Source organism: Lagopus muta, chromosome 9, assembly GCF_023343835.1.
Source record: "Lagopus muta isolate bLagMut1 chromosome 9, bLagMut1 primary, whole genome shotgun sequence".
Classification (NCBI taxonomy): domain Eukaryota; kingdom Metazoa; phylum Chordata; class Aves; order Galliformes; family Phasianidae; genus Lagopus; species Lagopus muta.
This window is the reverse complement of record NC_064441.1, coordinates 7,650,339-7,665,893: the sequence shown is the minus strand read 5'-3', so window position 1 is coordinate 7,665,893 and position 15,555 is coordinate 7,650,339. Positions and strand designations below refer to the sequence as shown.

Genomic DNA, 15,555 nt, shown 5'->3' with positions numbered 1-15,555 from the left:
GGAAAAAAAAAGGAAGGAAACTGAATGAAATTTTGGCAAACTTTTTGCTTTTCATTGATTTTGGAAAGAGCTACATTTAAAAGCACGGGCCTGTACCTCTGATCTGCCACTGCTTAGCTTGTATTCTTCATTTTTTTGGTACTGTCTCATTCCTTCAGCAGTTTAATTTTCATTTAATTTCTGATTATTGACAGGGAGACTGAGGTAAACTCTTGTGCCTGCACTTTCTCATCAGTGAGAAAGACAATAGAATAGAATAGCTGCATTTGTCTTTAATTTCTTATCAGCAGTTCAGCATCCTGCATTACAGAATCACAGAATCATACAATTGCTGGGGTTGGAAGGGACTTCAAGAGATCATCAAGTCCAACCCCCTGCTAAAGCAGGTTCTCTACAATAGGTTGCACAGGTCGGTGTCCAGACAAGTCTTGAATACAACCTCTCTGGGCAGCCTGTTCCTGTATGTCTAGAAACAGCGTGTGTTTACATTTGCTTTGTTCAAATATTGAACAATGTAATACAGGATTTACAGCTGGTTAGGAATTAATTCTAACCTGATCATATTTGTTGAGACCATACAGTGAAAAAAAGGAGCTGAAGGAACTGTGTGTGACAATAGTCCTGTCAGCTGCTGCATCGTATTTTCCTTACACATGATACCCCTACAGCAGGTGCTTGCTGAGTTACCCTTGCTGTCCCATGATGGCCTGAAAGAGACAGTGAACATTTCACAAATCAGCCTTCCTGGCTTGATGAAGGCCAGGGGATGTCACTACCTGTTTTTTAGGCTGCTAAATTATCCCAAGCACCATTAAGCCCCTTGTGCCACATGGCACATATTCCACTTCATCATTTAGCAGGTCAGCATGCCAAGGCATCACATTTATAGCCCATGAATGCTCTCCCCCACAGCAGCAAAGCTCACTTGTGTCGCTCTTTAATTTCCTGATTTTACACAGTGTTAGAGCAGTTCCAGGGTCTGTGGAAGTCCCTTCCCTCAATGCACAGCTGTACACTGATAGCAGTTTGGTAACAGAGCAATTCCTGCAGCTAAGTGCAACAACATTTCATGTATGAAATCGTGCTGCTGTGAGCACTGGAGCTACACAAGGCTGCTTTCAGATGGTTGCTGAGTGCTCCTGAAGGCTGCTGTTGCACCAACCCTGTCCGTGTACCACTCTACAGCACCCTCCCTCCCTAGGTTTTTAGCTTCTCCCATTGCCAGTCATTGCACTGGGACCCATTCCTGGGCCCAGTCCTCTACGGTACACAAACTGAGTTTGTCATTGCTTGTTTGACTGGTGACAGTGCTGCTGGAGAAATACAGAATAATGCTTTCAGAATAATAGTGTAGGATAGCACGATGTTACGGATGACTGGAACTCCCAGACCAACAGTAAATATTCTCTTTTTTAACATGGATACAAACTGTGGTTGGGTGAGAGTACGGTTGTAGAGAAAGAAAAAATAAAACAGCAACGAGAGCCACTGTGGGAGCAGATCCAGCTATTTGGCTGGGAAGTATTGAAAAAATGATTACCTTTTATGTACAGAAGACTTGTAGTTTGGAGATATGAGCTCCAAGCAGAAGCTGCTAAAGAATACATTATGGTTTTCTCTGCCTCAATGTCACCGAAGTTGGGATATAAAATGGCTGAGAACACCTCAAGAAGGAGGGAAAGGATAAGTTAAGTGAGTTTTTATCACACTTTAAAAGTTTAAGCATTCACTTAGTATAAATCTACTTATAGAATTAAGTTAATAAAATCAAATCTTAAAAAATGATGTTAACTTTTATGAGAACCCCATAACTACTATGGCAATATTGTAGGAGTTCCACAGAACCACCTCTCATCAAACATTCTTAAGATGTGAGCTTTTATGATGTCCTGAGCAGACACTTCTTTCCCCATATTACTAGGGTTAGTAAAAATAATTTAAAAAAAAAGCAGACTGCTAACAGTTGGGAGAGAGAAGACGCAACTGTTGAAATATGTTATGTTGAAATAGGAATCAGAAAAGACTCATAGAGAGATGGGCAATAAAGGAGTCTTAGGACCTTTGTTTTGTTTACTGGGTTACTGCTGAGAGGAAGCATGCGATTGTTTATTTATGACCTGGTCACCAGGAAGCCTATGGGCCAATCACTTCTTTTTCAGGTATAATTGTCAGCTAAATGCTGGGTTGGGTTTGGAGTCAGTCCTTGTGCAATCTGTTCGATAGCAGAACATATAGCATACAGAAGTCTGCTTTGTTTGCAAGTAAATAAGCATCTTTCCACAGTAAGAATAACTTGAATATCAGTTTAAAGCTTAAAAACAGAAAGTTTATCTGATGGTTTTGTTACACCTGCCCTGTTCCTTAAAAAAAAAAAAAAAGACAAAACAAAAGTAGCTCTCTGGAAATGCACTTTTGGAATGCTAAATAAGCCCCATGTTAGTTCTGTTTGACAGCCATCCTTTCACTCTGTGAAATGAAAGTTGTTGGCTCTAGAAACACATTATGAATTGTGCTTAGGATTTCTTCTCAGCCCTTCAAGTGATGCTGGAACAGCAGCAACCTGTTTGTCTCCTTTGCATCTGGACTGTGGACTGCAGTAGCTGTTAAAAGGAAAGGCACATTTAACCAGAACAGTATTATTTGTTTTGGGTCAGTTATAAAAGCAAGTGCTAATGTTTGCAAAATCGTTTTATGAGCAAATGGCCCTTAGACCACTAACTATGCACTTCTCAGAAAGAGGCATTAGAGCAACAAATTTATCTAGCTCGTGAAGAGTAAGGTGGTACTTCAAGCATACCACAAACACATTTCAAAGCCCCAAAGCATATGCAAATTCAGGGAAATATCTACAGAGCTTTTATATGAATTAGAGACCAACAGACATCCCTTGCGCTGGTGTCACGGAGTGCAATGATATTACATAGCCACTAAGTGATACTTTTTGCCTCTATTGCTAGATGTGCCTTTACTGTTCATAAATATCTCAATTTAAGATCAATGTGGAGTTTAAATAAATGAGAGCAATTGTTTCCAGTGTGGGCAGTGTACAGCCCTGATCCATTTCTCTATCCTCTGCTGGGCACTCTATGGTTTTGTCTAGACTTAAAGCATTATGGTAAGATTGCTATGAAGTCCTGATTATAGTAACATTTTTACTCTAATTAACTGTTGTGTGTCAGATTTCTGACACTGGTTGCCGCTTTTGCAGGACCAATCTGCAATCTTGTTTTATAAAAGAAAGCAAAACATACAAGGAACATAGCCTTGGGAAATTAACAGACTTGGGAAACATAATCCTTTTTTATTGACTCTTATTATTGATTGTTAGCAGAGGAAACCCTTTTTGCTTTGTGGAGCATTTTTAATCTTAATTCAGGTGTACAGATATAAAAATGGCAATAACAGCCAACAACAAGGTGAAGTTTAAAATGAACTGAAAAAGTAATAGACTAAAAGATACTTAGGCTGTCTAAGCTTATCAACAAGATGCAATTTGACAGCACTCTATATTTCTTCTCTTTTAGCCACATAATCAATGAGCTGATAGAAACCGAGCGTGTTTATGTGGAAGAACTTCAAAGCATAATAGAGGTAAGAAAATCTGTAAATTCTTCTGACGCTTGACCTCTAAGTCATCACTGGTGTTGCACATCCTTCATGGGCTGAGCACTCTCACCTCCCACTTTGTGTTCAGAGAACACAGGTTCTCTGTCAACAAGATTGCTCAGCCTCAGACATGGAAAATAAAGGGATGTTTTGAACATCCTACCTCAGGGCCAGAGGCACTTTCTGTTACTCCAGCCCACGGAATGATGAAAGTTGCATCATTTTCAAAGTTATGGTCGGATAAATAGTTAGTAATGGGCCTTTTCACATCATCAGTAACTTTAGAAACAGCATCCTTGTTTTCCAGGGGGTCACAATCTAAGTTTCTCTGAATGTATGTTTGGAACATGATTGAGATAAAGGTAGGCCAGTGTCACAACACTGGCTCAGTCTTGTGTGTATTTGTGTGGGATCTGAAGGACTGACTGATATCTTTTTGCAACTATGTCGTTGCTTCTTCATCCAATTTGATTTGTGGGAGCTGACAGCTCTGATGATTGATTATTCTGACTTTAAAATCTATAATCAGAATGTTTTTCTCTCAAAAATGTGTATCTAAAAAATACAACTGAGCTTCTATGAGAAACAACTGAATAACCATGTAAAATACCACAGCCTAACAAATAAATCCAAACCTTTTTGCAATGAAACAGTGTAGCAGAGTCAAGTGTCTATCAAACTTAGTAGTTTCCATCCCTTTTGATTAGTAGGAACATGATTTAATCTTTTCTGTTGATCCCATAATCTGTCCACTTGTGGTTAAGAATGTGTTTGCACAGCTATCAGGTGTAATAGCTCTGGAGAAAATGAGAAGCATCAGAAAATCGTTAAGCAATAAAGATACCGGCACAGGGAGAAGCTGTTGTATGCTCTGCTGAGAAAAAAAGCACACATACTGTGGGGCTTTTTAGTGACTCAGATACACTATTTTTTTCCTGGTAAAAATAACCTGGTTTTATTTTTCACTCTCCTCTGCAGGGCTATGCTTCAGAAATGGACAATCCAAGTTTATTACATCTGATTCCATCAATGCTCCAGAACAAGAAGGATATTCTATTTGGAAACCTCCCAGAAATCTATGAATTCCACAACAGGCACGTGTGAATTGCTGGTTGTCCTGAGCCCTTGCTGCTGCTGACTCTTCTACTGCCTTTTCACAGGGTGCTTTGTTACACCCATGTGTACACAGGCAGGGAAAGTCATCCTCACTTTGCCTCTGTATGTGTCCTATAAAACCCATGTGTGGAGAATACCTCTGAGATCATCAATGTCATCTATTTGTGAAAGATTATCCCTTTTGTGCATTCACTAGTGATCTCCCTTGGCATTATTAATTTTGAATGTTTGTAGCGGTAAATATTTTTTGTTCTCCCTTGATAGTCTGATAAATGTCCCTTTGCAAACCTGGTAATTCTTTTCCTAAAGAAACAATGCTTAGTGCATTGACTTCCAGTGACTGCAGAAATGGAATGCAGCCCATATTTTCACTGCTCGCTGATTAAACGACTGCATTTGACAGAGCTTTTCTGTCTTTTCTTGCTGTTCTGAAACATGCTCGTAACCAAATGGGAAGTGGGTGTTTGGGCCACATATTGAAAATAAATCTGAACAGCCAGAAGAACCAGATGTATCAAATGCTTGTGAGCAGATGAAGACATGATAATATTGGTGTTTCAGGCAATCAGCTGTGAACCACATTCCAGTTTTCTTAAATATATATAATATCTTTCTTTGTGTGTCAGAATTGTTATGTTCCACATTGAATCCTTTCACTACAGGAACATAGACTTTAATCTAGATTTACATGGAAGCTAGCATGTGTGAACAGAATGTTCCATTATTGTTTGCTTTCCTTTGTTTTTCACAGGATTTTCCTTAAAGAGTTAGAAAATTGCATTGAAAATCCTGAGCTCCTCGCCCAATGCTTTTTGAAAAGGGTAAGCAAATCCTTTTCTAAGTTTGTGTGAATATCCATGTTCTTGTCCAACAACAGTTACAGATTAACTTTTATCCTTTCACTCTGATTGCTTATGTGAATGAGGGAAACTCATATTAGCAGATATTCCCAGTGTGTATTTTGAAATCTGAGCCTGCTTACTGGCGGGAAGAGATCCGTTAGCAGTGTTTTACAAATGTATTTTAAGCTCTGATCGGAAAAAAAAAAAAAAAAAGATCAAAATGTCAACTTTCATATCAGATTAAGATATGATGCCCAGAACCCGATGTACACCTGGCACCACACTGCTGTAAATAAGCAGGAAATGATCTAACAGCATATTGCTCTGAGTGCAAATAGCACAGCCTATCTCTGTCTTCTTTTCTCTACACCATTCAGGAGACTTACTTCCCTGAAACTGATTCAGTAGAGTCTACCACCTTCCTTGTGTGGTGAATCTCTACCAGCTCCATTACTCCAAGACCAATTCTTCTACTTCTTCACGTTATTTAAAAACCAAGAGAGATTCTCCTCACTTGGATGAAGTGGTGAGAGATCAATATATGAGAAAACCCAAAGCCTTAGAGTGGTGGGTTTGGTCAGACACACGCATCTTTGCTTCCTGTGGATTTCAGTACCTAAGTTCTGCAGCTCCATCCCCTGAGAGCTCTCATCCATGCTCCCATTAGTGTGGCTGTTAGCCCCGTTTCCTGTGACCCAACAAAAGGTGTTCGTTTGTCTGGCACTCATTCAGAGGTCCCACTAATCAGAAAAACCTGATTTGATGAGTTGCTGCTGCTTTCCTGCTTAATTTTTATTGACAAGGAACTGTATGAAATACAGATGAATTTAGATGAAACCTACCTGCCCCAGTTCTCAGAGGTGTCGAGCACTGCCACAACTTTAAGATTTCAATGAGAAATGTGAATTTTTCCAAAGAACAGGCTTTACAAACAGGGTTTACAAACAAGTTATGCTGAAGGTCATCGTACCAGTGTATATGTGATTATAGTCAGCTGAACTCTTCTCTGGTTAGCCACCAGTATTTAGCGCCTGAGTAAATGGCATTACCAAGGACTGTGTTGTTAACCTAAGATTCAGATGCTGAGCAGGAAAATATTGTGGTGAAATCATCATGCAAAGTAGGATAAACGGTCACTGAAGAATGCAGGCCATTGAAATCCAGGAAGCGCTGAATAGTCTATATATTGTAAATATCCCCGGACTTGGGAGGTAGAGAGAAATTCATAATGCAAAATTGATCCTATTATTCTGCAGAAAGGTCAAATTCCATGTTCCAGTTTTGCAGCTTATGACTCTGTTAGAACAGCTGCTGAGCCAATTCTCATTGTTCCACCAATATAAAATAAGCTGCAGTAAAACTTTGGGTCATGTGTCAAGTGAAAGAAAATCAGTTCTTTTGTCACCTCTGCTTATCAGCCTCCATGGACTAGTCGAACAATACCAAATATATCTAGTAAGAAATTAAACCATGTATTAGTTTAAATCATGTGTTAGCTTTTTCACTATTTCAAATTTCGCGCTAACAAAGCATAAACCTGTCTCTGGAAATGTCTCTGCTCACACAGTAGCACCTTTGATTCAAGGAATTTCCCTCATGTACTGTTTTTAGACGAAGCCACATAAACTCCAGAAAGTTGTTATTTCTGTTGGACTGCCTTAGGAGGCACAAACAAAAGCCTGGTTGTGTGTTTGTGTTCCCCATGATTTGGCAGCTTTTTGCATCTTCCCACTGAGCAGAGGCTTCTGGCTTGCCCTGTGAGTTATGACTGCGCTTACTGTGGCATGGGGGAAACTGAAACAGATGCTCTTCAAGGAGATGTTTAGTTCTGGGAGGAAACTCACTTTGTTGCAGATTCATTTCTGTGTTTCCCCATCCTTGTACTTGTGTAACCTTCCTGCCACAACACCATGGTGAGCCTATGCTTTGAAATAGACTGATTTTTAGATTCATACTTTCTGAAGAATATTACCCTGTCTGATCGCACTTCACCTTCCAGAACTGCTTGAAAGTGTTCCAAGAGCTGCAGTGGGATGCCCTTGTGCCTGGCTGAGTTTCCTCCATCCCCTGCCTGTCATTCCCCTGCCATGTCCACCCACATCCTCCCACCTCCACCAGTGCCACTTGGACAGCCATCACCACATAAATGAACCCTTATTCCCAGGTTTATTTCTCAGGTCCCCCCATCCTCTCAGGATGGGAGGAGCAGTGTGTGAAGTTCCCGTGTACTTCTCCTCTCAGACTTCTCTTCTGGAACACAGCAGCAAAATCAGGTGCAAGATGAGCCAGAAACTACACCCTTATCCCCCTTTACACTTTGCCTGTCCTTGTCAGGATATGATCATGAAGTGAACGTTCTAGTCCTTACACCACTATAAAAATTAAATCTGGATCTGCCTGAGCTGGTGTCACTGATACATGCAGTGGTGAACTGTGTTGACATAGGACAGTTCCACTGTGGCAAGTTACTCATGAATTGTTTATCATTTTATCTTTTCTTTATATTAAACAGATACTCATCTTTTGCCCCCCCTTCTGAGCATCACTGCTTCTGTTCTTGCCCAGTCCAATGATATTTCTGTGCACCAGGAACAGATTGTAATGCTTGATTACACTTTCTGATTATTTTACTTTTCTGAATTTTACTCCCTGCTAAATTCCATCCAAGGCAACATGTGCAGACAATCCTATTTAGATGAATAAAACTCTATGTTCCTTTTGAAACAGCATCATTCGTGTTCTACAGAGAGCAATGGAGCTTTTTTTATTGCATAATCCTTGACACAGTGAGGTGTTGCACAGCCCTGCTTTCGTCTGATTCATCAAGGTGACGTCAACATGAGACTATAGAGGAAGACAGATACCAGTTTCTTCTAGTAGCTCTATCCAAAAGAAAACGTTTTCCCTGTACCAAGAGTAGGCAGGCACTGTTCAGTGCTGAAAGCACAGAGGAGTGAACCAGAAATACCCTTCCTTTGTTTTTGGCACTGTCTTTGACTCACCAAAGTCATGTCCACCTGGGTGAGTGCAGACAGAAAGGTTCCAAACTGTTCACACACACAGGCAGTCTTGCTAAGGAATCTGTATGGTACTGCTCTGCAGTGGCATGGCTGTAGGACTTCTGAGCAACTGGACTTGTGGTTAGCGAGCTAAGAAACTGGCAGAGGAACACCTGCCTCTGCCCAACCATATAGCCTAAAGACCTTGAAATCTCTTTAGGTTTTTACTGAGATTCCCTTTGTCTTCACTGAGGTCAATGAGATTTTGTTATGGACTAAAGTGGGAGCACCTGGAGAGTGGTCAGAGGACAGATCAAGTGGATCTACTGCTTCTAATCTGGATAGGACAGAGTTTAAGTGGTTTTTCCTGTCTGGCCTGTAGCATCAAAATTACTACTTACTGGTCTGTGCCAGTAGCATTAATAAAAATCTTATTTATTTATTTATTGTTTTCAAATAACCTACTTCCCTCTCTGAAAGATAACAGTTTTGCAATTAGGTTATGTGTCTTTTAATCTAGTGCCTGCTTGATTAGTGCAAAAAGTGAGAAAACATCATCTTCTGGTTTATGTAACTTCACAACATTAAAGTGCAGGTTTGGTAGCTTCAGTATATTTTTACATATAGACTTATGACCATGAATTCATTACTCCTATGTGTTAGGATGGAAGGTAAGAAAAAGTCTGATTCATGGCAGATGCTCTATTGATTATTTATTACTTTAAGCTCTCCTTTTCTTGCAGAAAGAGGACCTCCAAATATATGAAAAATACTGTCAGAACAAGCCAAGGTCTGAAGCTCTCTGGAGACAGTGTGGAGACAGCATCTTTTTTCAGGTGGAATTACACTGCAGACTAGCAGCGGGAGACCATCAAAACTTGTTTTTTTTTTCCTCTGCTTTAGAAAATTTACAGAAAAATGCAGACTTTTCTTGTGCTTCTTATACTGATGGCAGGTGCTCAGTATGTGTCAATGTGCTCTCTAAGCACATTGAATTGTGGAGATTAGATAGATAGAATAGTTCCTGGACAGGAGGAACTTCAGGCTGCAGCAAAGCCAAACAATTTCTGGCTTCTCTGCAAACCCCAGATGATTACATTCTCATGAGCAGGGCATGCCAGATTTCAACACTAAGTTGAACCTCTGATTAGTTCTGTTTTGATATATTTTCATTTTGTGGCGTAAGTAACCTGGAAAATGCTATGCAGACAGAGCAAATTTCTCTCACAATTAGGAGACATACCACCTTCAGATTACCAAATGATAATGATCTTGGTGTCTTGCCTGTGTTTCAAGAAACAATATTTTTCCTCTTTGTTGTCTCCTGCAGGAATGTCAGCGTAAATTGGATCATAAGCTCTCGCTAGATGCGTATCTTTTAAAGCCGGTCCAGAGAATCACCAAGTACCAGCTGCTATTAAAGGTAACTTTTCCATGATGATGCAAAGGATTCCAATGCATAGCTTGTTTTACTTATAGAATTGCTTATCGGGATTATTTTCTGGAGGACTGACTGGAAAGTCAGTCGAGCAGGACACAGGCAATGGCCGCAAGTTGTATCAGAGGAGGTTTAGGTTGGACATAAGGAAGAACTTTTTCTCTCAAAGGGTGGTCAGGCACTGCAGTGGCTGCCCAGGGAGGTGGTGGAGTCGCCGTCCCTGGCAGTGTTCAAGAGGTGTCTGGATGACGTGCTGCGCAATATGGTTTAGTACTAGTGGTGGCAGTGGTGATGAGGAGACGGTTGGACTGGATGATCTTATAGGTCGTTTCCAACCTTGTGATTCTATGATTCTATGATTCTATGAAATCATCTCTTACTTCACCAACAAATACTTTTTAATGCAAAATAGCAACAGAGTCAAAAAAGGACTACTGTTTCAGGATAAGTAGTGCTGGGGGAAAACAAAATAGAGTATTTTATGTAGCAAATATTTTATTGTTTTACTTACCTTTAATCAGAAATTGAAATTGTTTTTATTTGCTCAGTGTGGCTTTACGGTTTAAAAACAGGAATTGATATTCTCTATCCCATCTCTGGCATCCATCCTCATTTAACAGAACTCTTTCAGCTCTCTGAACCAACTTATGGTAGTTGTGACTCAAACCTTTCAGAAGGAGCCACTCTTACATTTAAAGCCCCAACTAAGAATAAATTGTCCACAATTTTTCTACAGGATGAGTATAGGAGCTTCCCTTTTGATTGGTTGGAGCTATAAGACCACTGTCTGTGCTTGAAATTCTGGTCAAATTGGGCCAGTTTAAGCTATGTGAGGATCTGGATGGTCATTCACCTCTGCAGTAGTTTTGTGACCTCTTACTGGATAACTATAGAAACCAAAAATTGAAGGAGGTTGTTAAAAAGCATGCAGCTTCACTGAATCCAGTACAATTGTATCAATTTAATCCAGAAATAAATTTGGTTCAATTTCTTGAAACTGTTCTGGGAGAGAGGAGAAAATGTCAAAGTGTTCAGAAGAGCAAGAATAAACCAGATTATATTTTTAATTTGAAAAATGCCTGTAAATATAACAAGATCAAGGAGCAAAATTCTCCAGCAAAACATGTAGCAGCTATTAGGGTTGAGGCTGGTCAGACCAGTTTTATACTTGGCAAAACATTGGCAAGAACGTTTATTTTGTCAAGGATTATGAGATCTATGAAGATGGTGCACTGTATCTCTGGTAGCAGGAGTTTTTACGGGTATAGGAAAACAGGAGTCTGAAGAATTGGTCACAAAGAAGTGCCTTAGTGGTGTGCCTTGACGCTCTGTGATCAGACTAGTTTTAAATTCTGGGTCACAGTTATGAAACCAGCGGGCTGCAAGTCAGTATAGCTAATGTTAAAAAGCACCAGTCCCACTATACAGAGAGCAGGGATCCATAGTGGAAACTGTGCAACAGGTAACATAAGAATGCATCCTGCTTCTAGCCTCTAGGACCTGGTTACCTCAGTGTTTGAGGACAGAATCCTGCCATTTGGGATCTTCCAACTGCTTTGAGATTCGTGTCTGCTCACAACTGTATGAACTATATGTGGATTTGTATCTATTAAACATTTTTCCCCTAGATGCTTTTAGCAAGGGCATAAAGTCTGATTCTGATCTCAAGTGGACATTCATTGCCAAGAACTACTTTCTACAAAATAAAGTAAAAAAACCCGAAAACATAACAACAAATATCTGTGCATTTGAGTGAAATCCTAGGCTTCTCTACAGGCAGAAGTGCAAGAGGCAAGGCAGTTTATACCATTTAAAAACAGAAGATTTTTGTGTCTTTCATGAATTGCATAGGTTGTAACTGTTGGTTCAAGGAAAATAATTAGAACTAGAACTTTTCAAGCAAATAACACACATAGAAATAAGAGAACCTTGTAAGGAGCTCTACTGGGCTAAGTAAGGTGTTGGCCTTAAATATTTGGGGCTTTAAATAAGATCTCTCTATATGAAGTAATCACAACAATTGATCCCTTAAAAAGTTTGATTTTTTAGTTTCTTTGCTTTGGGCACATGCTTGTCAAGGATTTTGTGTCTTGTTTTTAATGCGGAGATGGGAAGATGGAATGACCTTATTTCAAGCAGAATTCAATGTTTAATAATTTTTATTTGCTAAGTACCAACATCATTCTTCAAAATGACTATCCCTTAAAAAAGGTTTTCACATTTGCAAATGCAGATCTGTAATCTGTAGTGGAGAAGCATAGAGAATAAGAGATGGGAAGGATTTGTAGTAATTTGTCTTACTTCCTCCCAAAAAATTAACATCTGAAAAACTTGTTTTATAGATCAAAAAATCTTCACTTAATGTAGAGAAGAAAGATTTGTGAGATAATCTGACCGTGGTCTAAACATCTATCCAGGAATTGATTGTTTTTTCCATGCAGAATTTCTTTATTCATCAGATAAGAGCTTACTAAGACCTTTTGATTGGAACCTCAAGCCTTACAAGATCAAACTAGAAATTAATTAATATTTTCAGTAGTGGGGATACAAATCGGAAGAAATTCTCCAGGAAAATTGTGAATTCTGTAATACCAGAAATCATTACACTAAGATTGAGTTTCTTTTCTAGCAGGTATGAAGTAAAAAAAAATTAAAAAAAAAAAAGAAAGTAGTTTTGTGATATATGAAAGATGATTGTAATTGTGTAAAAATGCTCCTATCCCATCTTAAATAAACCCATAAAACTTGAACATGTGAAGAATTTCAAAGTATTCATCCTCAGTGACAATCCTGGTGAATGTTCTGTTTTTATTTTATCCTGTATTTCTGCTGCACAGATTTCAGAGAAGACTGGGTTGTGTTGGCTTCTGATATAAGAAATTTTCAAATACTTTTCTCATCATTGTTTCATCAGGAAATGCTGAAATGCAGCAAGAATTCAGAGGGTACTGCTGAACTGGAAGAGGCCTTGGCCACAGTGCTTGGTATCATCAAATCCGTAAATGACTCCATGCACCAGATCGCAATCACAGGATACGAGGTATTATTTGTTGTTGCCCTTACTGTTGTCTTGACTCATACAATGTTCTTTATCATCACGGATCACCCTGTGCCCATGGCTGGTACACTTTGAAGGAGCCTAGGTCACATGCTTGAAGGATGCTCTTCAGTGGCATGTTGTAGTTATCTAGAAGACTTGCCAACATACATGGGTGTGGGTGGTGAATGTGGGAAGGAAATGGGACAAATGCAATCCTTGAGTAATCACAGACAAAACTCATTTGTAAGTGAGAGGCAGCAAAAATGAGTGACGTAACTTAAGAAATCTGCTGAAACTGTCTGCGACCCCAGTGCAACTCAAGCATCTCCAAATCTTTTGCTCTTAGGGAAGAATATTTGGATTCGCTTTGAAGTGGGTAATAAAACCCACCCCAGTGACTGGCAAACTTATTATCTGAGATGTGAAATAACAGCTACAGTACAAATAAGGCCACGAATGTATATATATATCTACTGAAGCTCCACTGAAGTCACATGACTTACAAGATCTAGTACAGAACATGAACCCTTCAGTGAGAAGTGGAAATGACTAATGTAAAAAGGAGAAGCGTGTCTGATGACATGAGGCCTGAGGGTGATGCGATTGCCCATTCTGAAATAGCTATAGGGTGAAAAAGGAAAAAATGTAAGGTTCAAAGAATTATTTTATCAGAGAAATAACTAGAGCACCAGAAGAACAGTGCAGAATGTGACTTCCAGAAAAAGTGCTGGGGTCTGCACTGTGTCTAAGTGGAAAGAGCAAACTTTATTTTGCATGATGGAAAGGCTTCAGAAGTTCTGATTTCTATATTTATCTCTTTCTTTTCAAGTGCATCTCCATCTTATAGCTGAGGAAACTATGCCTGTTGTGCCAGCATTATTTTATAAATGAATTTAAATGCGTGCCTAACTATGTATCATGGACCCACCATTTCTTCTCCTCATTCCATCTGTCCTTGGTGCTCGGCTGCGATGGCCAAATAAGCACCTCCCATTGCTCACAAAGCCACACCCCTTTTGAGACTTTTTCTCATGCAGACATGGTAGAAATACTTGCCAAAAACACCTTCAGAGACAGATACTCTGCCAGTGGAAAGGCAGGTTTTGTGGCAGCTGATGAATGCTCCTAATTGCATAGGCAATTCTAGTTTCATGGAGCTGTGTACGTACAGGCTCAAGGAGTTGAACTCGTGTTTAACGTTGCTGTTTTGTTTTTTGTTTGGTTGTTTTTAATGTTTTTATTTTGTTTGTTTTTAGCCAAGCCACAACAAAGCAGAGTAAAGGACTTGGAAAGTGGAACATTCTGAGATGTTTCCTACAGTCATTCTAACTTTTATATACAATGTGGTCTGGATAGTTTGTCCGTTGGCTATGCAGCACATTAGCCATTCATACATATCTCCCATCTTTCATAAGCATGAGATCCAATGTATTGTTCTAACAGCAAATAATTGTATCTGAGATAAGGTTAAAATCATTCACCTTAAACAAACTTTCTTTGGGACAAATTATCACAGTCTACTAGCACAAGTTATCAGACATAGTGTGCTTCTGTACTTCTGTCCACACTGAAGACACAGCCCAGGAGTTTTAGGCTGATGTTCAAAGTCTTCTGCAAAGTCTTGCTGCAAACTGCCATCTCCATCCATCTAATGGATGAGAGTCCTAATAACATGCCTATGTGGAGTAGAACAGTACCTAAACATACCCTTATTTTGCAGTTAGATCTAAGGTAGAGTAGTGAGTGAGAAGGAGACCAATTTGCAATCTGTGCTTTAAGAAATCATTCCCACTCAGAGCCATCATCTGCCCTCATAATCGATAGAACATAGCAATGTTGAAAACATGTCTTTTGATAATGAACTGAGCTTATTCTCTAAAATTATTATGCAAAGTACTGCCAGTTAAACTTGCCACTAGCATCATTATGCTCATCATTACTCACTGAAGCACATTACTAGGTGGATGTAGCCATGTCCTCTGTATCCACATGTTACTACACTCTGTAACACTGTAATACACTGTGAGTGCAGCTCATAGTGCCAGACAATTTGGCTCTGGATATGTACCATATCCACACATTATTACACTCTTCAGTACTGAACTGAGCTGTAAATGTTTTGTTGGTGGAATCTGAGCCAAATGTCATTTATCTCCATTGAAGTATTTGCCCATCAGTGGTCCTCACGTAAGGTCTTTAACTCAGAAAGGTCTGCTTCCTGTTTAGATTCATTCTCCCTCAGATACTTTTATGCATCTCTGGTGCATTTGCTCTCTCTTTGCCCAAGGCTGTACAGCACTGCATAGTTTACAGATGGTGAGCTGAGAAGCTATTGACAAAATGCTGTTTTGCAATGGGAGAGAATTACACACCTCATAACTCTAGGCACCAGTCTGTGTCTTCAGACATCTAAGTGTCTTTCAAGGTCCTGCTCAGGGATGAATACATGAGAAGATCATAGCAGAGAAGAAACTGAACAGAGAATCTTTTGGAGCCAAAGAATTTGCTTGCATA

General features: G+C 39.5%; 1 protein-coding gene across 12 annotated transcripts in view; it reads left to right on the top strand.

Annotated features, from left to right (window-relative positions):
• LOC125697360 (guanine nucleotide exchange factor DBS-like) overlaps positions 1–15,555 on the top strand; it is a 141,720-nt gene that overhangs the window by 101,834 nt on the left and 24,331 nt on the right. For all 12 annotated transcript variants that reach the window (XM_048954440.1, XM_048954439.1, XM_048954436.1 and 9 more), the window contains 6 exons: positions 3,525–3,591; positions 4,585–4,700; positions 5,474–5,543; positions 9,307–9,399; positions 9,894–9,986; positions 12,916–13,041. In XM_048954440.1, the coding sequence (XP_048810397.1) occupies positions 3,525–3,591; positions 4,585–4,700; positions 5,474–5,543; positions 9,307–9,399; positions 9,894–9,986; positions 12,916–13,041 (565 nt within the window). The remainder of the gene's footprint in view (positions 1–3,524; positions 3,592–4,584; positions 4,701–5,473; positions 5,544–9,306; positions 9,400–9,893; positions 9,987–12,915; positions 13,042–15,555) is intronic.